The sequence below is a fragment of the Orcinus orca genome, chromosome 10, assembly GCF_937001465.1.
Source record: "Orcinus orca chromosome 10, mOrcOrc1.1, whole genome shotgun sequence".
In the NCBI taxonomy this organism is placed as follows: Eukaryota; Metazoa; Chordata; class Mammalia; order Artiodactyla; family Delphinidae; genus Orcinus; species Orcinus orca.
This window is the reverse complement of record NC_064568.1, coordinates 4,871,405-4,892,950: the sequence shown is the minus strand read 5'-3', so window position 1 is coordinate 4,892,950 and position 21,546 is coordinate 4,871,405. Positions and strand designations below refer to the sequence as shown.

Sequence of the window (21,546 nt, the reverse complement as noted above, 5' to 3'; positions counted from 1 at the left end):
TGCAAAAACCATACACAGGAAAGGGACGCACATACTTGGCCGAGGTTATATCTTTTATATGATCACCCTTCTCAATAGACTGTCGCCCCAGCTTTTTTTCCTAACGGAGGGGATTTCCTCAGCCTCTGAAACTCACCTGCTTTCTTCATGGACTTCTCCACTTCCAGAGGAGACAGTTCCACCTAATAAAGTGGGGAAAATGAAGTGGTAACACACTACACACCTAAACAGTGTAAGTTCCCGGCAGTCGGCTAAGACAGCGGCGTGTGCTGCGGCCTCTGTTCGGTTCAGACACTCAGAACTTGAGTGATTTTGCTGCAGGCTCTTACGTATTCGTCATCTTTCACTTGGATAGCCAATATGGGCTAATGTTTTTTTGCAAACCATTACAGCCAGTATTTGGATAGTGAGAGTCGAGATGGGGCAGATACCTTTGTGTTCTTGTTTAGCCCGTAGCAGCCTCTGAGTTCAGGGAGTGGGACGCTCCACAGGAGGAGTAGGGAGGCTCAGAGGTGGCCGCCGTATGCCACCGCCAGGATGTCCACGCGGGGGACTTGAACCAAGAGCCCTCGGTACCTCTGTGAGATCACCACAGCTGAAGTGACACCGGCCCAGAAAAATCATGAGTCAACAACAGCCCTGCTAGGGCTCATCCAGTGGAGGTTAGAGGGGAAGGCCGCCCACCACTCCAGGCAGGGCCTGGGGTGTGCTGGCAACGCTGGGCAGTGGTTCCCCACCTCAAGGTTGGGGTATAGCCCGGGGCCCCTGTCACCAGGAACGTGCTGGTCCATGTCTCTTGGCACACAGTGTCAGGGGTTCGCAGATTCCATGAGGACCCTCTGTGGATCCAAGGTCAGGAACGTCGGTGCAGAGTGTGGTTCTTAGCTCGTAGTTTCCCCAGAGAGAATTTTATTGAAGTCAGTGTAGTGGAATGAGCCTTCTAGAAAGGAAACATTGAGATCTCAGCTCTGCCTCTCGTGGTTCTGTGACCTTGGACGATTTACTTGCCCTTATGAGCGTTGATTTTCTTATCTCTAAGATGGGCCGATGATACTGTTTATGACTCTCACCTCAATAAAAGAAAGTAAAAATAATAATATAATGTTAGTGGGAATTCCCTGGCGGTCCAGTGGTTAGGACTCAGCACTTGCACTGCCGTGGGCCTGGGTTCAACGTCTTGTCAGGGAACTGAGATCCTGCAAGCCACATGGCACTGCCAAAAAAATAATAGTGTTCCCCCGGGGGGTTGCTGGAGGATGCAGCGGGCTGGTCCTTACAGGGTGCTTTAAGCACAGAGCCTGGCCCATAACACCCTTCAGCTCTGCAGCTGTGAGGGTTCATCTGGGGGAAGGAGGAGGCACCATGTCCTTACAGCCACAGTATGCACTGCCTGTGACAGCTGCTGCTTACACGGATGCTTACCGTAGGTTGATTCTCCTGCCTTTGTGGAGGCCTTTTCTGACCTCAGCCCCAAACTATAAGGGAAAATGGTGAGATCTGTGCCTTCACTGTTCTAAAATTCCCTCATAAAGAGATTCAATTCTATAAAATAATTCGTTTATATGTAACACTTGGCAGGGATTAAACCAACATGAATGGGACATAGTTTTAGGCAGGTTTACCAGGCTGGACCTGGTTAGGTTTCCCAGCATTTTTGAGCATAGCATACAGATCTGAAAGTTCATTGTTACTTATTGTTAAAGTTTTTATTTTGTCTTAATTATTTTACCTTTATTAAACCATTTTCATTTTCTTTAAAAAAAAAAAAGTTGCTCTTTACTTGAATGTGGTTTTTAGTGTTCCCCTGTGGGGAAAGTACTTAGGCTAAAAAGAAATTAAATGTCTCTCCTCCCCATCACCCACCTCCCGTTTGTGATTTTTCCAACCGAATTGAATTTTTAAAAACCTGATTACAGGGACTGCCCTGGTGGCGCAGTGGTTGAGAGTCCGCCTGCTGATGCAGGGGACACGAGTTCGTGCCCCGGTCTGGGAAGATCCCACATGCTGCGGAGCGGCTGGGCCCGTGAGCCATGGCCACTGAGCCTGCGCGTCCGGAGCCTGTGCTCCGCAACGGGAGAGGCCACAACAGTGAGAGGCCCACGTACTGCAAAAAAAAAAAAAAAACCTGATTACAGACTCAATTATCCCATGAATGTTAACTTCCTTAAGACTGTAACTGAGGCCCATTTCTAAAATTGAGAGAGATTTAAATCCATGAGCTTGTCTTAAATCTTTGGTTTTTTATATATAAGCTGAAAATTTTTAGTCTTTTTACCATTTTGTGAAATATACGGTTGCCTCAGTTAACAATACATGACATGGAAAAGCAAATTTGTGAAGTTGTTAAACTAAGGCAGTGCTTTTTATTTCAGAGTAATTCACTATGATTTCTTTTAAGTGAAAGTTTTTTAGCATTTAAAAATTTTTGGAATCTTTCCATTTTCAGAAGCAGTATTTCAAAGGTAGATATTCTTCTTCCTGACGTTTAGATGGCACATTCTGATAGAATAGAAAGGGTGGAATCAGAAAAATCTGGGTCCGGGTCTTCCCTGGTGGCGCAGTGGCTGAGAGTCCGCCTGCCGATGCAGGGGACGCGGGTTCGTGCCCCGGTCCGGGAGGATCCCACGTGCCGCGGAGCGGCTGGGCCCGTGAGCCATGGCCGCTGAGCCTGCGCGTCCGGAGCCTGTGCTCCGCAACGGGAGAGGCCACAGCAGTGAGAGGCCCTCGTACCGCAAAAAAAAATACAAAACAAAACAAAAAAAGAAAAACCTGGGTCCAAGAGTCCAGGTCTACACTAGGAAAACAGTGGTGACCTTGGGAACATTGCTTAATCCCTCTGAACCTCAGTTTCCTCGCCTGTGAAGGGGGCGTAATTACTAGCTCCTGAGTTTGTTTCGCAGAAAGAATCTGGCACATTATAGGTGTGCTTGTTCCCTTTCAGATGAACCAAGAGTGTGAGCGTTGACGTAATTACTTCCTCTAGGAAGTAAAAAGCCTATTTTATGCCCTGGTAGGTAACACAGTGGAGGAGGAGGTGACAGAAAAAGTTCGAGGTAAAGTAGTGAAGACAGCTCTGGGGATGGGGGAGGGGTACCACGGTAAGCACTTCCTGCACGAAGGGAGCGAGGTGCAGCCATTGCGGGTGGCTTCTTGTTTTTTTAATATTGTTTATTGGCTCTTCCTGGTTATAAGAGTAATCCATGCACGCTGTGGAGGCTTTGGGAAAATGCCTTCGTGTGGGTTAGTTTAGTCTTGCGGATCGGTGACTCTGTGGCCTTGCTGTGAACGGGAGCCCAGCCGTCCATCATCCCAGGAGCGCTGACGGAGACAGATGTGTGCCCAGGGCTGCGCTCACCGCTGATGTGAAGGAGTGCACTTGGGCTGCCAGGTGGACCTCAGATTTCATCTGGGGTTGGAGTCGGTGCCAGTGCTGAGGATTCTCAGCTCTCACTTCTGCAGAGCTGAGCCACGTCGCCCATCTGTCTGTGGTATTCTGATGCCGCATTTCCTTTACTGGGGTAAAACCTGTAGGCTGGTACTGTGGTTTTGTGAGCAGGGCATTTGTAGCCTGCTGAAGTGAAAGAAGAAGTACGAGGCCGACCGCTACCAAAGGCACCTCCAGGGTGTAGAGCAGCCCCGAAAATAGGGAGTGGGGATTGTTAAAGCTTTGTTTGAAAATCAAGGTCAAGCACTTGGAGAAAGCATGAAATTAGCGTTTCTAATATTAACAATTTTTTTTTTTTTTTTTTTTTTTGACTGCGTTGGGTCTTCATTGCTGCGCGCGGTCTTTCCCTAGTTGCGGCGAGCCGGGGCTACTCTTTGTTGCGGTGCACAGGCTTCTCATTGTGGTGGCTTCTCTTGCTGCAGAGCATAGGCTCTAGGCGCACAGGCTTCAGTAGTTGTGGCACGCACAGGCTTCAGTAGTTTTGGCACGCAGACTTAGTAGTTGTGGCTTGCGGGCTCTAGAGTGCAGGCTCAGTAGTTGTGGCATACGGGCTTCGTTGCTCTGTGGCATGTGGGATCTTCCCGGACCAGGGCTTGAACCCATGTCCCCTGCATTGGCAGGCAGATTGTTAACCACTGTGTCACCAGAGAAGTCCCAACAATTCTTATTTTAATTGTTTTATGACATGTTTCTTATCTGCTGTTCATATTTGAATGCTGATGAAAGCAGAATGCTTATCTTCTCTAACGATGGCAAATTGCTGACCCAGTTGCCGTACACCCTGCGTGCCACTGGTCGCTTTCGGGTCGCTAGGTGCTGGAGGTAACTGCACAGGCTTTGCAGTCAAACCTGGTCTGAACCCTGGTTTTGCCACTGGGTGCCTTTGGGCAAGTCCGTTTCCCTTGTCATCTGTAAAATGGGCATGATGTCAGTACCTACCTCACAGGATGGTCTTAGAGATTAAAAGAGAAGAGTAAGAAGTGTTTACTCTGGTGTGGAGTCTTTTATGAATACGCGTTAATTGCAGCTGTTATGATTACTAATAATAGGGTAAAGAACTGGTCCAGGGAAGCAGAGTCCTAAGACAGAGCTTAAAGAGAATGGGGCAAATCGGAATATCCCCCAAACCCCACGCCCCTTTCATCTTTACCCGCTGAGGTCTTTATGATTCCTTGGACACAGAGTAGCAGGCAGGTCATTTAAGGTGGTCTCATTTTCTAGGTAGGAAGTTTTGTATTTCTTAAAGAACAGTCCTAAAACTTAACAAATGCAAATGTTGAGCTGCCTGCAATTTTTCCCACTGAAGTCGCTAGTGTGGAACACTGACCAATGCCTCTTTGGAAACAAGCTTGAAGAATCTGTAGCAAGTTTTCGGAATATCTTTATTACTGAGTAACTATTGCTACCTTGAAGATGGGTTTGGTTTTTGGAAATTAGACATGATTCGGTGCCCACGCTGAGGAATAAGATTAGGTGGATAGTATATCACGTTTGGTCAAAAACAGAGAGTTCTGGAAGCAGTTTCCAAAGAGGAATCCTGAAATGTTTTGATCACTGGCTATTTAAAGTCTGATTATCTGGGTGTAAAAATTCTAATGTGCTTGTTAACAATCCTTGTGGTTACTCATCTCAGTCGTCCCCTTCCTCCTCCTGAAGGTATGAGAGACAGAAGACGGACTTTCATCGTGTCCTTTCTGAATTCTGCACCTAGGAGGGGCAGAGGAGGTGATTCGCTGTGGTAACTCCAACACCCCAACTCCCCACCTCAGGCCAGGGAAACAGGTTGATTGAGGAATTGCCAGTCCTGTTTGTGCGTGTAGACACAGAAAGGCTGACCCAGGAGGAGTGCATGGTTCCCGGCTCAGATTCTGAGACCTTTTTCCTTTTTTTTTTTTTTAACTATTATTGATTGTCAAAAGGTTACCATGTGCTTTTTATATAAAAACAATGAGGTGAAGGCAGTCATTACTTCATAAACTGTAAGGGTCTCTTCCTACAAATCCCCAATTTGTGGATTCACAGTGAAAGGTGAATTTGTTCCCTACTTAATTTATAGGAAGAGTTCTCATTGCTCTGTGAAAAAAAGATGCTGCCACTTTATGCTGTAACATGGACCCCAAACTACGGTGAAAACAATTTTAGTTGTGGTGCCTACAATTTTGAAAACCCAGGACAATTTTTATTCATTTCGTAAATTCTTACACTGCAGTAAGCTGAAATATGCATAAAGGGAAGCCGTCTAACTCTTTTTTATTAAACACAGTTGAAGACATATAGAGGCCCAGTAGCTGTTCCAGGCGGAAACCCCCAGACATCACTTCCTGTCTGCTCTCAGGTGCGATGCGCGCTCAGCACGAGCCGCTTCCCGGACGTGGGCTTGTCTGGGGACCAGGGGGCTCGATGACGTAGAAGCCGTGCTCTTCTATCATGCGGTAGAGCATGATGTACTTGGAAGCCTTCCTCGTCCTCGGGATCACGAACTTCTCCGTGAACTCGTCCCGGTCCAGCCGCTCCTCGCCCTGTGTGGCCAGGACGCAGTTAATGAACTTGAGGGCGTAGCTGTAGCAGTTGTGGTGGTCTTCTTCGTACCTTATGGGGCAAGGGCGTCGAGAAGACAAGGCTTAGCCCTGAGCTGCCCAAGGCCTTTCATAATTTTAACCTCGCTGCAAGCTGGACCCCCATGTGTGCTGGCCCCCTTGATGACATAGTGTCCAGAGGTGCAGGTCAGAGGGACACTTGGCATCTGGGGCTATTTCTGCTTGCAGCTTAAGTACAGCTAGGACTCACCGAGGTGTCCAGAGTGGTGACTCAAGTTGCATATAGGCCCCAATTTGTAGAACTTAATTTCACTGAAATTCTAGATTCTCGAAGTGGAATTCCATGTCTGAGTTTTATGATATCCTACAGTGTCTAAACTTATTTCAAGGGAAGCATCAGGACAGTTTAAGTCCACAAGTATGCTATATATCTTCTACAGTGATAAGGGGGCAAGGAATCGATAAATTAATTTCAAACTTGCTGAAACTTAAAATGGGGGGCGCTTTAGATAGGTTTACATTTTGAACCTCATTTAAAATTGTTTTGTTTTAAGGGAATATAATACTGTGGGTTTTGCTGTACATATTATTAAATGTCGAGTGTGTAAAGGAGTCAAATAAGTGAAATAACTGGAGTACTAAGGTCTGGTCCCTTCAGCTCTTAGAGTGCTGTGGTTCTGTCGGGGAAATGTGTGCTAGCTCACCTCTGCAGAAACCCCAAGTAATTCAGCCCCTGCTTAATTCTGTTACAGACGCTACTATCTCAGTACAGGCTCAACATGCAAGTCAGTGCAGCTTAGCGTCCTCTGTGAGCTGTGATGGCACCTGGTGGTGAGTGAGGGCCCTGTCCTACCTGTGAGGCAGCCAGGCCCCCGTGGTGGAGAAGTCTTCCAGGTACTTGTCCCACTGGTCCATCAGTCCGAACATGCCGGGCTGCAGGAGCGGGATGCTCACGCTCTGCCCCCAGCCCGCTTCGTCTCGCTGGACACCGTGCACCGTGTAATTATACACGACTCCTGCCGCCAAAACCAAAATCACACGGAGGCGTCAGGGGAAACGCACCCCGGTGAACGGGACAGCAGCCACCTGCTAACTGCACACAACAGGAGCCCAGACAGCACTTCCCGATTGCAGTCCGAGAGCTCTCGAAGCCCCTCCTCCAGGGAGCCTCTGCCTCCTTGCTCTCAGCACCCGAGGTTGTCCCAGAGAAACGAGACAGTAATAGGTGCTGGGGTGATCATCTCCAGATATTTTTGTTGAAGTTCTCTGTCTACAAAGGCGTCCGTCTCACTTCCTTAAATCAGCAGTACATTTCTCCTGACAAAGACTGGTGCAGATTTGACTGTTCGTGACAGTCAATGAGTTCAAAACCCAGTCCTAGGTTTCTGTTCACAGTGTCAGTTCTCCTGCCTCAAGGGAGCAGCAAGGGCTGTAATCAGACTTCACCTGTGGGACCTGATCGCAGCCGCAAGTGGCTGGCCTCGCTCACCATTCCCAGGCCTGCACCCTCCTGCTGGCGGCACTCCCCAGGCCTTTTCCTGCAGACTGTGCCCTCCAAGCTAAATCTGGCCAAAGGAACCATTTTATTTAAATGTGCTGCTTTTCTGATTTTTTAAAGCAAACTTCCGCAGGCCCTACCGCACGCTCAGGTGCTGTGTCCCCCCAGTTTATCCCTGGTGTTCCTGCTTGGCCCCTGGAGACCCCAAGTATGAGGACCCAGTGGCAGGGGGCTGAGTGTGGCATTGGGAGCAGAGGGTCTGCTTCTAACACAAGATGAGGTCTTGGACAACTCAACCTCTCCAGATGTCTGTTTCTTCCTCTCTTAAAAACTAAGAAAAAACATACACGTTTGCAATGTTTTTAATGTTTTCTCAGCTCTTGGCTGAGAAAACATTAAAGAGCTTTCAGATACTTAGTATCGTTAGTAACGTTGCCACATTACTTTTTCTCTAGAAATACTGCTCTCTTCTAACCAGGTATTGGGGGAACTTTTTAAGCTATGAAAGTGCACTTACCATTTGTGTTGGTTATCCCCACGTGAAGATCAGACCTTCCGTCATACTCCCTAGAAGAAACAAGAGCGTTTTTGTCCTCTCATCTGCACACACTAGGCGTGTGGAATTGGTATTTAAAGTGGGAGGAGAACAGTGGGCCTCCCCTCTTGGCCGGTGCCAGAACTCGGCCTCGGTGCCAGAGACCAGGTTAGTGGAAAGGCCAAGAGTACGTGTGAGGTAGAAAACAGTGCCCTGCACCCCCTCTGGATCTTCTTGGCCCCCGCAGTCCTAAAGGTGAGTGTGCTGGAAGGCCAGCCCTGCTGGAGCGTAACGTCCGCATGACGCCTGGCTCTGCAGCAGAGGGGCCCACCCGGCTGTCAGCTGTTGAGGAAGCTCCTGATTCTTTCCTCCTTAAGTGTGAGAGGGCAGCCTGTTCCTCAGGCCAACGTGGGTGAGAGTGTCCTGAAAGCACCTCGGTGGACTTCTACCTTTGAAACTAATATGGTCTTGAAGCCTGTGGCCACACTCACTTTTCCTGGACAGCCCTTCTTTCCTGAAATTATTCTTCCCCCGAGGCTGTGCATCAGATGTGTAACTCCAGGTAATTTAACCTCTATATATGATCCCAGGCTATCACTTGTTTGCCCCGAGACTTTCTCACCTGTCAGATGGAAATAGCATTAGCTCCTAGCAAGCTGGTTGTAAGAGTAAAATGCCTGTTGAGTGCTACCATGTAGAGGTGTCACATAAGTCAGGTAGTTTTTAAATGACGCGCTCCTTTGTCAGACCACAGTTCTGAATGTTTGCTTCCTCGTTAAAGCAAGCAGTCCCGGGGTTTACAATGGCCAAGGACACAAATGGCTGCCCACCTCTTCAGAGCAGTCCCCCCAGGCCGTCTTGTTGCAGCCACTGTGAGTTTTCTGAGACCCTGTGGGTTCAGAGGTTGAGAATGAAGCTGGGAAAAACAGTAAGTCTTGGGTGGCCGATCACGGTGCTGGACCTGGATGTGTGCCATCCGCAGATCACTCCCTGCATGTACAGCCTCTCTGTTTCCCGCCTAAATCCCAGGCGTTCCCTGTCACTCCCGCTCTCCTCCAGTTATTTCTCATTCATGCAACATGTCAACTACGGGCCTGTCATTTGAAGTGAAGTGCTAGTGACACAACGGGAAATGAGGTCCCTGCCTCACAGGGTTTGCCTGCTTCCAGAGAAGACTTTTCTAGTTTTAGTTTAACAAGTTGTTAATAGATTGAGAAGTGTTACAGAAGCATGTGATGGGGCAGGGCCAGGGCCACCCCTATCCCATATGATAGTTTTGTACAGATTAAGAAAAGGTGCCCCTTCTTCCTGCAGATGCAGGTCTGCCCAGGGTGCTGCCCGGGGTGAGTGGAATGCAGGCTGAACTTCGGTACCCGCCACTGCCTTGGCCAGGTGCCTTTGTGCAGTCCACAAGCTGCACGGCCCTATATGGCAGCCCTGAGGGATCCTCATCTAGTTAGATCAGAGCCTCCGTGATTCCTTTGAGTCACTGCTGGTTCTCTTAAGAAGTAGATGAAATTGTCTCAAGATGAGTTGTGGGAGTTGGTCCTGAGGGTTTAGAAACAGGAGGAGAGGGAAAAAACTAGTCTGGAACTCGGCCTTCAAGGGACTGGTGGGCAGGGGGCTCCTTGGGTTCTGCAGATCCTGGCCTGAGTTCCTGAGGGGGATAGGAAGATGCCTAAGCACACGATGTATTTCCACACCACCACCTCCTTTCTGCTGCTGCCGAGGGAGGCCAGGGCTGTTAGTGTCACCACCACATCAAAGAAGAGAGGAATGCTTCTCAGGGGCTAGCCTGAAAGCCTGTCGCGTGTTGTGTCATTTCTGGAGAGCAGGGCAGCAGCTTGTTCACTGTGACATCCCTAGCATTTCCCACACACAGCTGCTCAGTGAGCACCTGTTGAGTGAACCAGCGTTACAGGAAGTGAATTCTGAATTTTAAGCTCTGTTCAAAAGCTTTCGGAATCCAACCAGTTACTAACTCCAAGTTAGCGTGAATGAGGGGCCTTATAAAACAGTTTGGGCTTCATGAATCTGGTTAAGGGAGAAATGAAGGTTCTCCCAGTCATGTTCTGAGCTGAGTATGAAAATATTGGGACAGGAAGGAGCGTGTTGGTTCAACGTCGTGCCTGGCACCCGGGCCAGGTTTATAGGCCTTTTCGCTGACCCTCACAACTCTGCAAGGTCAGCGGGTCCTCATTTTACAGGTGAGGAACCAGAGACTCGGAGAGGGTCCTGGAGCTGGTCTGAATCAGGGTAGGAATGGGGGGCTTCTTGGCGTACAAGCCTGCACGGTCCCCTCTGCATCCCGCTGCCTCCCCGAGGAAGGGTCAGGAGTGCAGTCTGTTGTGCCCCTAGTGTTTGACCAATGCCTTGTACACACGTCGGTTCATTTCATCCCCATAGGGACTGGACGGAAATTGCTTAAGGAAGTTAGCGAGCAGGAAAGTAGTCAACTCCAATTTTCTTATCCCAAACCAGCACTAGAGGGCAGGAGGGACTCAGGAGGGTATGTTTCAAGGAGGCAGGAAGGTCTGGGCATCAGACCACAATAGTGTGCACGACACACTTCCCAAAGCTCGCACCATTACTCATCACTGTTCTCTTGAAACCTGGCTCGTGCAGGGCCAGTTCCAATTCCACCTGTAAACTCAGGACTCTTAAGAAGGCACCATCCTTTCTTTTGATTTCTGAAATGTTTCTTAAAGTCAGGTGACGTCTACCATTGAAACAGACCAGCTCTAGTCTCAATTTCATGCACCTCCATGCAAAATAGTCTGTACGTGGCCATCCTTCAGGCTCTGTGCAGGGTACCTGCTTGTCACAAATGTTACAAACTAACTCGAAGTAAAGGTATTATTTTGATGAGATTAGCTGCTGGGCCATTTTCCCAGTTAGCCTCTTAGCACAAAATCTATGGGTAAAAAAAATCTCCAGGCTATCGATTCCTCTCTCTTAAAATTGTATAAGCAGGTTTGACCTTCGTATAGTCTTGCACTTATCATTCCAGGAAAGTATGCACCCTTCTATTCTTATGAAACAAAAAGGCCAACATTTTAGGATTTAACACCAGACCGCTGAAAAGGTTATCCACCAACTCTCACACTGTATATAGCACGTTAGAAAAAGAAAGTTTAAGTGACTAAAACAGAGAAGGGAAGCTTTGCACAATCCAATGCAACACATAAAACACTGTACCTAAGAAACGTCCCTTGAGTTGGTCTGAGGAGGAATGAACACTCTTCTTGATGCCCATCGGTAAACGGATTAGGGATGCTGACAGGTGCTTCCTCCAGCTTCCTGGAGCCCACGTCCTGCCGGCAGAGGGGGCAGCATGGCGGCACGCTGAAGCTGTAGATGTACTTCTGACAGTGGTTGAATTTGATAATAGGCTTCCCAGCCTCTGGGCGCTGCATGGCTTTCCCCTCCTGGGCAAGGAGGGGTGTGTTCCCCAGGACTTCCTTTTCCGCGTTACATGGCCAGCAAATGCCCTCCATCCGAGTAACCTGATAACAGTGATGTCATTCTGACTGGTGGCTTCAGAAGCCAAAACAGCTAGGGTTAACCTGTAACCAGGCCTCCCCATGAACAGGTGTCTTAAAGAGCCAGCTTCATTTGTGCTCACAACGTTTCTTTCTAGCCTTTGTACGTTTTGCAACAGTCGATAGCCAGCTCTTCCTCATTCTCCAAAGCCCTACCTTTCTGTGAAACCTTCCTCAGCTTCCCCCAGCGTTCCCTTGCGCTGGCAGCACTGTATTTGTTTCCACCAGCGCTGTTATTTAATTTGTCTGTGAGCTTCTTGGAGTTAGTGACCCACATTTACTTTTGGTTTTCTAGAATAGGTTATATTGTTTGGGTTTTGGATAAATAAATGGAATCCTTACTTTGAGGCTGTTTTTCTTTTGATATTTTATATTGTAGAAGGACTCATGCTCATAAAAAATTAACAGCACAGGGATAGGGATAGTGGTTACCCGAGGTGGTGGGTGCTGACTGGAAGAGGGCCTGAGGGGGACCTGGGGTCTGGGGTTGTGCTGATTCATTATCTAGGTGTTGATTATACGAGAATATTCAGTTTGTGAAAATACATCAAGCTGTACGTTTTACTATATGCACTTTATGATTCTTCAGTTTTAAAATAATTTTAAGCAGCTGCATAAGGATATGTGGAAAGAAAGGTAATGTGCCCCCATTTCTCATAGCATTTTTCCACCCACCGTATTGTACTCCCGGGAGAAACCTGCAAGGTAAAATAAGTGAATATTTCCACATACTTTCTTCAAACCCCAGTGTTGTTTTACTGTATACTGTTTTGAAATTTGTGGTTTTCTCTCATCTTGAAAACTTTTTCACACTATCAGTTGTATAGGTCCAGCTCAGCCTTTCAGATGCCTGCAGAGGAATCCAAAGTTTGGTGGCAACACACTCCTTAGCCAATCGCCTCCTGATGCCTGTGGTTCCAGAGAAAAGCGATCGTAGAGGGAAGAGCCACAGAGAAGGTGTCATGGCAGGTAAAGGCACTTCAGAAAAGTGTTTCCTAATGTGCATTTAAATAAGGCACAGTATGCTGAAGTGCAGAAAAGCACGTATTCAGTGTAGTAATATGGAATGATGATCAGACTCACAGCAATAAAAAAAGACCTTAGAAATCATTTCAACCAACTTTCTCTTGTTACAGCGAAGGCAGACAGGTTATAGCTAGACACGCAGCTCAGGTGACAAGGATCTGAGATTGTTCATTATTAATATAAACCACCGCTACTGTTCGATTGTTTGTGTGACCCAAGTTACTTTCAACTGAGAATATATTCATCTTCATGACACCAATACCAAGAGGTATTTTTAGTCCTATGAAAAGAAACAGAGGAGCCATGCCTTAATAAACATTTTTAATATGCTAGCATTCTTTTTTTTAAATCGTTTCTTGATCTTTTCAGTGAACAGAGCAGGGTAAAAAAAGGTGCACACACACATGCATACATGCATACACATAAGGATTACATGCTGTTTCCAATTCAACTTCAGGACTAGTGTTTTTACTTAATCTCTTCTATGTTACATTTGTATCTCTTTTCCTCCACACTGAAAGCCTTGGTCTCAAGGATACAGGGGATGCTTTATCCCACTTTACACAATCTCAGAGTAGCAGTAGTAATAGCACCACCTCTAATTATGATTAGAGGGTTTTTAAAATTTTTGCACATACTCTCCCCATCTTCCTCTCATGTATTTAAATGGTTATCCTATTTCTTCACTGTCAAAGCATCTGCCATTGTAAACAATAACCTCTCCCCTCTAGCCCTCGCTAAGGCTTAGTTTTACACACAAATATCTTTTCATGCTCACTATTAGTCCTTTCCTCACTCTCTAATAATTATGAAGTTCATTCCTAGAAGATTCCTCAGGAAGGGCTCATAGGAAGACTAGTTTCTGAGTTCTTTTTTTTTTTTTAAATAAATTGATTTATTTATTTTTGGCTGTGTTGGGTCTTTGTTGCTGCGCGTGGGTTTTCTCTAGCTGTGGCAAGTAGGGGCTACTCTTCGTTGCTGTGCGCGGGCTTCTCATTGCGGTGGCTTCTCTTGTTGCGGAGCACGGGCTCTAGGCACGCAGGCTTCAGTAGTTGTGGCTCACGGGCTCAGTTGTTCCGTGGCGTGGGTTCTTCCTGGACCAGGGCTCGAACCCGTGTCCCCTGCACTGGCACGTGGATTCTTAACCGCTGCACCACCAGGGAAGTGCCTCTCTGAGTTCTAGTATGTCGATAACTCATCTCTGTTCTTTAGGTCGGTTTTGCTGGATATAAAATCCTTGGCTCGCATTTTCTTTAATATGTTATTCCATTTTCTTCTGGTATAAAGTACTGCTGTCAAAAGTCTGATGACAAAACAATTTTCTTTCTCCTATAAGTCGTGTTCTTTTTTGCCAATATGCCCAAAGAATATTTCTTTTTTTTTTTAAAGATCAGTAATTTTATTATACGTCTTGATGTTGTTTTTTTAGGTTGATTTATTCAGGCTTGTGGTATGTTCTGTGTAGTTTTTGAACTTATAAAACTTTATTTTTTTAAAAGTTATAGTCTATTTATAGTTATTATAAAATATTGGCTATATTCCCATGTTGTACAATATAGTCTTGTAGCTTATTTTATACCTAATAGTTTGTTCCTCTTAACCCCTTATCCCTATATTGCCCCTCCCCGCTTCCCTCTCCCCACTGGTAACCACTAGTTTGTTCTTTGTATCTGCGAGTCTGCTTCCTTTTTGTTATATTCTGTGGTGTGCTCTTTGAATATACAGTTTTGTATCTTTTTTTTTCAGGAAATTGTTCATAAATTATAATTTTGAGGATTTGTTCTGTTTCCTTTTTTTGGTTTTTTTTTTGGTGGGGGGAGTATAGTTGTTTTAAAATGTTGTGTTAGTTTCTACTGTACAGCAAAATGAAGTAGAGTTCCCTGTGCTATATAGCAGGTTCTCATTAGTTGTCTATTCTATGTATATTAGTGTATATATGTCAATCCAATCTCCCAATTCTGTTTTGATTTTCTTCTTCATGAAATTCTATTCTCTGTATGTTGGATCCCTTTTTCTATCTACAATATGCCTTACTTTTTTTAAAAAATTGAAACAAAATTTACATATAAAAATCACCCATTTAAAGTGTACAGTTCTGTGGTTTTTACCTAATCTAAGTTCAGAACATTTTTATCACTCCAAAAAAGAAACCTTGTACCTGTTAGCAGTCACTCCCCATTCTTCCCTCCCACTAACCCCTGGCGACCACTAGTCTGCTTCCTGTCAATGGATTTGTCTATTCTGGACATTTCATATAAGTGGAATTATACAATATGGGGTCTTTTGTATCTGGCTTCTTTCACTTGGCATAATGTTTTCAAAGTTCATCCATGTTGTAGCATGTATTGGTTGTTCATTCCTTTTTTATGGCTGAATAATATACCGTTGTACAGAGGTACGACGTTTTGTATATCCTTTCATCAGCTGATGGACATTTGGATTGTTTCCATTTGGGGGCTATTATGAATAACACTGCTATAAACAAGTTTCATATTACTGTACAAGATTTTGTGTGGACATATGTTATCAATTCTCTTGATTATATACCCAGGAGTGGAATTTCTGGGTCACATAGTAACTCTGTATTTAACATTTTGAGCAACTGCCAAACTTTTTTTCAAAGTGGCTGCATCATTTTCCATGCCCACCAGCAATTTAAGAGGGTTCCAGTTTCTCCACATCACCAACACTTGTTATTGTCTGTATTTCTTGTTTTAACCTTCCTAGTGGTTTCGAATTGGTATCTCATTGTGGGATTGACTTGCACTTCCTTAATGACTAATGATGCTGAGCGTCTTTTCATGTGCCTGTTGGCCATTTGTATTTCTTCTTTGGAGAAATATCTATTCAAATGCTTTGCCCATTTTTTAATTGGGTTATTTTTTTTATTGTTGAGTTTGTGTTCTTTATATATCTTTGTCTTTTTTTGTATTTTTTGTTTATATATTCTGGATATACTATATATATTCTAAATACTGTCTTTTCACTTTCTTGATGGTGTTATTTGAAGCAGAAATTTTTTAAAATTTGATTAAGTCAAATGTATCCATTTTTTCTTCTGTTTCTTATGCTTTTGGTGTCCTATTTAAGAATCCATTGCCTAATCCAATGTCATGAAAATTTATGATTACGCTTTCTTCTAAGAGTTTTATACAGGGTCATATCATTTGCAAGTAAAGATAGTTTTACTTTTTCTTTTCCAATCTGAATAACTTTTATTTCTTTTTCTTGTCTAAGTGCCCTGGCTAGAAATTCCAGTATAATGTTGAAAAGAAGTGTTAAGAGTAAACATCCTTATCTTGTGCCTCATTTTAGAGGGAAAAGTTCTAGTCTTTCACCATTGAGTCTGATGTTAACTGTGGGGTTTTGGTAGATGATCTTATCAAGTTAAGGAAGTTCCTTTCTCTTCCTAGTTTTTTTGAGTGTTTTTGTTATGAAAGGGTGTTGGATTTTGTCAAATGTTTTTTCCATTTCTATTGAAATGACCATATTTTTGTTTTCTATTTATGTGGTGAGTTACATTGATTGATTTACATACGTGCAACGAATCTTGCACTCCTGGGATAAATCTCACATGGTCATGGTGTATAATCCTTTTTATATGCTGCTGCATTCCATTGGCTAGTATTTTGTTGAGGGTTTTTATATTTATAAAGTATATTGGTCTATAGTTTTCTTGTGATGTATTTGTCTGGTTTTTGTATCAAGGTGTAGTACTGGCCTCATAGAATGGGAAGTATTTCTTCTTCTGTTTTTTGTAAGAATCTGTAAAAGATTAGTGTTAATTCTTCTTTGAATGTTTAATAGAATTCACCAGTGAAGCCATTGGTTTGGGGATTTTCTTTGTGGGAAGTTTTTTGATTACTAATTTAGTCTCTTGTTAGAGGTCTGTTCATATTTTCTACTTCTTGAGCCAGTTTCAGTAGTTGGTGTGTCTGATCCAAACATGACGTGAAGAGAATGGCACTTCAGCTCCAAGTTCTTCCCCCACCCCTGAAACCCATAATCCCAGTCTAATCATGAGGAAAACATGAGATAAATCCCAGTTGAGGGATATTCTGCAAAATATCTCACCAGAACTTCACAGAGCTGTCATGATCATCAAAAATTAGGAGATTCTCAGAAACTGCCATCCCAAGAGAAGCCAAGGAGACAGGATGACTAGATGCAATGTGGTGTCCTGGATGGGATCCCGGGACAGAAAAAGGTATAAACTAATGAAATCCGAATAAAGTATGGGCTTTGGTTTATAATAACATATTAGTGTTTCAACATACATTGCCATATTGATACAAGATGTTAATAATAGGAGAAACTGGATGTGGAGTGTATGGGACGTCTCTACTATCTTCACAACTTTTCTGCAAATCTAAGACTATTCTAAAATAAAAGGCATGTTTTAAAATGGGAGCAAATACTTCCTCATATAATAAAGGCTGAGAAAATTAATCGTTGGAAGATCTTCAGTATAAGAAATACTAAAAGAGTTCTTCTGGCTGAATAAAAATGATCCTAGATGGAAACATGGAATGGTTGAAAGAAATGAAGAATACCACATTTTAAAACAACATTCATTACAATATGTTGTTGGGTTTAAACATATGCAGAAGTAAAATATATGATAACAATAGTACAAAATGTGATAGGAGAGTTAATGGAGTTATCATAGGTTTTTTGCATTGTTGAGGAAGTGGTACTAGTACTAATTTAAGGCACTAGTACTTTAGTAAATTCACAGATGCATATTGTAATCTCTAGGGTAATCGTTAAAAGAATAATTTTTAGGGGCTTCCCTGGTGGCGCAGTGGTTGAGAATCTGCCTGCCAGTGCAGGGGACACGGGTTCGAGCCCTGGTCTGGGAAGATCCCACATGCCGTGGAGCAACTAAGCCCGTGCGCCACAACTACTGAGCCTGCACGTCTGGAGCCTGTGCTCCGCAACAAGAGAGGCCACGGTAGTGAGAGGCCCACACACCGCGATGAAGAGTGGCCCCTGGTTGCCGCACTAAAGAAAGCCCACGCACAGAAACGAAGACCCAACACAGCCAAAAATAAATAAATAATTTTAAAAAAGAATAATTTTTAAATGATAATTAGAAGTGTATAATCAGGGCTTCCCTGGTGGCACAGTGGTTGAGAGTCCGCCTGCCGATGCAGGGGACACGGGTTCGTGCCCCGGTCCGGGAAGATCCCACATGCCGTGGAGCGGCTGGGCCTGTGAGCCATGGCCGCTGAGCTTGCGCGTCCGGAGCCTGTGCTCCGCAACGGGAGAGGCCGGAACAGTGAGAGGCCTGTGTACCGCAAAAAAATAAAAGTGTATAATCAATAAAGAAAAATATGGAATAAATGAAAATACTTAATCCAAAGGAATACAAGAAAAGAGAATAAATAACATTATATGAATGGAAAATTAATAGCAAGATGGTAAATTTAAATCCAACTGTATTGCATTTAATGTAAATGGTCTAAATTATCCAATTCAAAACAAAGATTATCAGGATTTTAAAATTAATCAACTATATGCCATTTACAAGAGATACAGTTTAGATGTAAAAATACCAGGTAAGTTGAAAATAAAAGGATGGAAAAAGATATACCATACAAAGACTATCTGAAAGAAAGCTGATATGATTATATTAATATCAGACAAAGTACACTTTTAAATTAAAAGAATTTCTGGACACATTCTAACACATTCTTTCACTGATATAACACTGCCCTAATTAACATGTGCAACTAAGCACAAAGAAGGACATTTCTTAGTGATGTGTTGAAACAAAAAAAAGCTAAAGCAATCTTAAATTTGTCTGAACCTAAAACACAGCTTCAAAATATATAAATCAGATGTTGACCAAACCAAAAGGAGAATAGACAATTCCACAATGGGATTACACTAGAAATCAGTAAGGAAAAGATAACTAGAAAGTCCTCAGTTGTTTGGAAATTAAGCAGAACACTTCTAAATAACATACGCGTCAAAGAATGGAAATTAGAAAATATTTGAACTGAAGGATAAGGAAAATATGACATAAAAACTTGTGGAACACAATTAAAATGTGCTTAGAGGGAACATTATAGCTTTAAATAGTTAAAAAAGGAGAACATTTGAAAACTGGTGATCTAAATTTCCATCTCAGGAAGCCAGAAACAATAGCATTGTGAATTCAAAGAACATAGAAAAAGAAAATAGTAAAGATATGAGCAGAAATCACTGAAATAGAAAAAAACATGTACAATAGAGAAAATGAATAAAGCCAAAATCTTGTCCATTGAAAAGATTAAAATCATTGATAAATTTCTAGTAAAATGGATTTTAAAAAGAGATAAAACACCAATTATTAATATCAGTAATGAAAGGAGACACCATTACAGATTTTTTTAAAGAACATATTATTAACAACTCCATGTTTCATAATTTAGATGAAATGGACTAATTTACTTGGGGGAAAAAAGCTTCCCAAACCTGATAGAAGATAAAATCTGAATAGCCCTATATGTAATACAGAATTAAACCTTTAATAAAAAATCTTATGACGTTATGTGCAGGCTGAGATGGCTTCAGTGGTATGTTCTTTCAAATATTTAAGGAAAAAATTAATAGCTATATTACAGACTTTTCCAAGGAATAGAAAAGAGGGAAGACTTCCAAACTCACTTTATGAGGCCAGCACATCTCAGGTACAAAACTTGACATGGACATTACAAAAAAGGAACACTACATACCAATATGTCTTATGAATAAGGATGCAAAACTCCTAAACACAATATTAACAAATAGAATCTGATGATTTATAGAAAGAATAATATATCATGGCCAAGTGGGGGTATAGCCAAGGAATCTGAGGTTGGTTTAACATTCAAAAATCAATCAATATAGTTCAACACATTAACCGAATAAAGGATAAGACATGGTTTTCTCAATAGATGGTTTTCTTAATAGATGGGGGGGGAAGAAACAGATTTGATTTAAAAAACAAGACATATTCATGATTAAAAACTCTAAGAAAACTAGAATGATAAAGAAACTGCCTTAATTTGATAATGGATAGTTTCAAAAACTCTAGGGCTAACATTTTAATTAATGATGAAATATTAAATACTTTCCGTGAACTCAAGAACAAGACAATGTGTCCACTATTACCACTTCTATTTACACTTGCACTGAGATTTTCAATAGTGCAATAAGAAAAAGAAATAAAGGATATGAAGGTTGAAAATAAAGTGAAACTGTCATTATTTGTTGATGGCATGATTGTGTGTGTAGAGAATACAAAACAATTTAAATTAATACATGAGTGTAGTATGGAGCAAGCAACAAACAATTAGGACACTTTAAAAACTATCATTTAAAACAGTATCAAAAAAACTCATCTAGGTACCTGGGAATAAATCTAATAAAAGTTGTTGAAGACTTGTACACTGAAAACTACAAATTTTCCAATATTCTTCCTAAGTTTCTGAAATTTCAAAAGGTCTAAGTAATTGGAGGTATATACCATGCTCATTCATCAGAAGACAATATTTTTACAGCAAAGTAAAAACAACATACAGCTGTGTATAACAACATGGGTAGATCTCACGGAATGTTGGTCAAAAGAAGAAAGACAAGAGAGTACATACTGAATTATTTCATTTATATGAAAGTCAAGAAAAATTGAAACAGTTGTTCAAAGAATTGAACAATTGGGAGGTATTGACTGGGCAGTGGCATAAAGGAGCCCTCTGGAGTGTTGATAAAGTTCTTTATATTGATCTAGTTACTGGTTTCATGAGCGTATACATACGTAAAAATTCACATATGTATATATGTATTTTGTGCACTTCCCTGTACTTTGCTACTATCTCAAGTTTTTACAATTTAAAAAAGAAATTTTGAAAAAAGCAATGGGAAACTACTGAGAGGTTAATAGAGGTGAATGACATGATCCAATTTATGTTTTAAAAACAGGTTTTGTGGGCTTCCCTGGTGGCGCAGTGGTTAAGAATCCGCCTTCCAATGAAGGGGACACAGATTTGAGCCCTCGTCCGGGAAGATCCCACATGCCCCGGGGCAGCTAAGCCGTGCGCCACAACTACTGAGCCTGCGCTCTAGAGCCTGTGCTCTACAACAAGAGAAGCCACAGCAATGGGAAGCCCACGCACCGCAACGAAGAGTAGCCCCCGCTCGCCGCAACTAGAGCAAGCCCGCGTGCAGCAACAAAGACCCAACGCAGCCAAAAATAAATAAGGTAAAATTAATTATTATTTTTTTAAAAACAGGTTTTGTGTGACAGACTAGAAAAGGGCAGGAGCAGAAGCCAGAAGACCAGTTAAGAGGCCAGTGCATGGGCCCAGGCAAGGAGTGCCACTTGCTTAGACAGGAACCATAACGGTGGAAATGGAGAGAAGAGGGACGCTTTGGAGACGGGTGTGGAAGCAGGATCTGCAGGATGTAGTCAACCAGAGGAAAGTGTCACGAATGTCTTTTGGGGTTTCCACCAGAGGAAACGGAAGATGAACAGTTGAGGAATGCCAGGAAAGAAAATGAGGTCTAAAACTTGGGGTGGGAATGGAGATTTTGAAGAAGAGCAAAATCTTTGGATTTTGCCCAGGAGAGGGCTAAGGAATTCCTTAAGTGGGAGGCGAGGCTTGGCGGGAACAGCTGAGGCCGGGTTTGAGAAAGGGGCCTAGGGAGGGTTTGGGTGGGTAGGAGTATTTGGGATTAAGGTGCGCAGCGGAGAGGCGGGAGCTTGGCCTCGGGAGGGGTGCGGTAATTCTAGGCCGTGAGAAGCCGCTAAGAAATGCAGTTGGAGAAAGGGGCAGACCCATAGGAACTAATAGTCGGCACCCGGGATAAAACCCGCAGGACTGGGAGGCTAGCCAGGACCCGCCCAGGAGGTTTGAAAATGCCGGATTAGGAGTGCCCGAGATTGGGGGTCGACCGAGCCTCACCCCTGGGGCGGAACCAATTGTGACGGCAGCGAG

General features: G+C 43.4%; 2 protein-coding genes across 4 annotated transcripts in view; one reads left to right on the top strand and one right to left on the bottom strand.

Moving 5' to 3' along the window:
- LOC101272154 (peroxisome proliferator-activated receptor gamma) overlaps positions 1-12,514 on the top strand; it is a 221,340-nt gene extending 208,826 nt beyond the window's left edge. The window contains exons 19-20 of one of the 2 annotated variants that reach the window (XR_007479747.1): positions 3,015-3,053; positions 5,102-5,342. The gene's annotated coding sequence lies outside the window, so the exon portion shown is untranslated. Of the gene's footprint in view, positions 1-3,014; positions 3,054-5,101; positions 5,343-12,376 lie in introns of those variants that run through there. The other variant, XR_007479746.1, reaches the window with a different exon arrangement.
- On the bottom strand, positions 5,538-11,530 carry MKRN2OS (MKRN2 opposite strand). Of its 2 annotated transcripts, XM_033414118.2 has the most exons (4): positions 11,214-11,530; positions 7,998-8,047; positions 6,836-6,998; positions 5,538-6,034 (listed from the first exon to the last, which is right to left on the bottom strand). In XM_033414118.2, the coding sequence occupies exons 1-4, from the start codon at positions 11,510-11,512 to the stop codon at positions 5,794-5,796; spliced, it is 753 nt and encodes a 250-aa protein (XP_033270009.2). In that variant the 5' UTR covers positions 11,513-11,530; the 3' UTR covers positions 5,538-5,793. The 2 variants fall into 2 exon arrangements, with proteins under 2 accessions (XP_033270009.2, XP_033270010.1); XM_033414119.2 differs by lacking the exon at positions 7,998-8,047 and having other exon boundaries at positions 11,214-11,271.
- Positions 12,515-21,546: the final 9,032 nt, after the last annotated feature.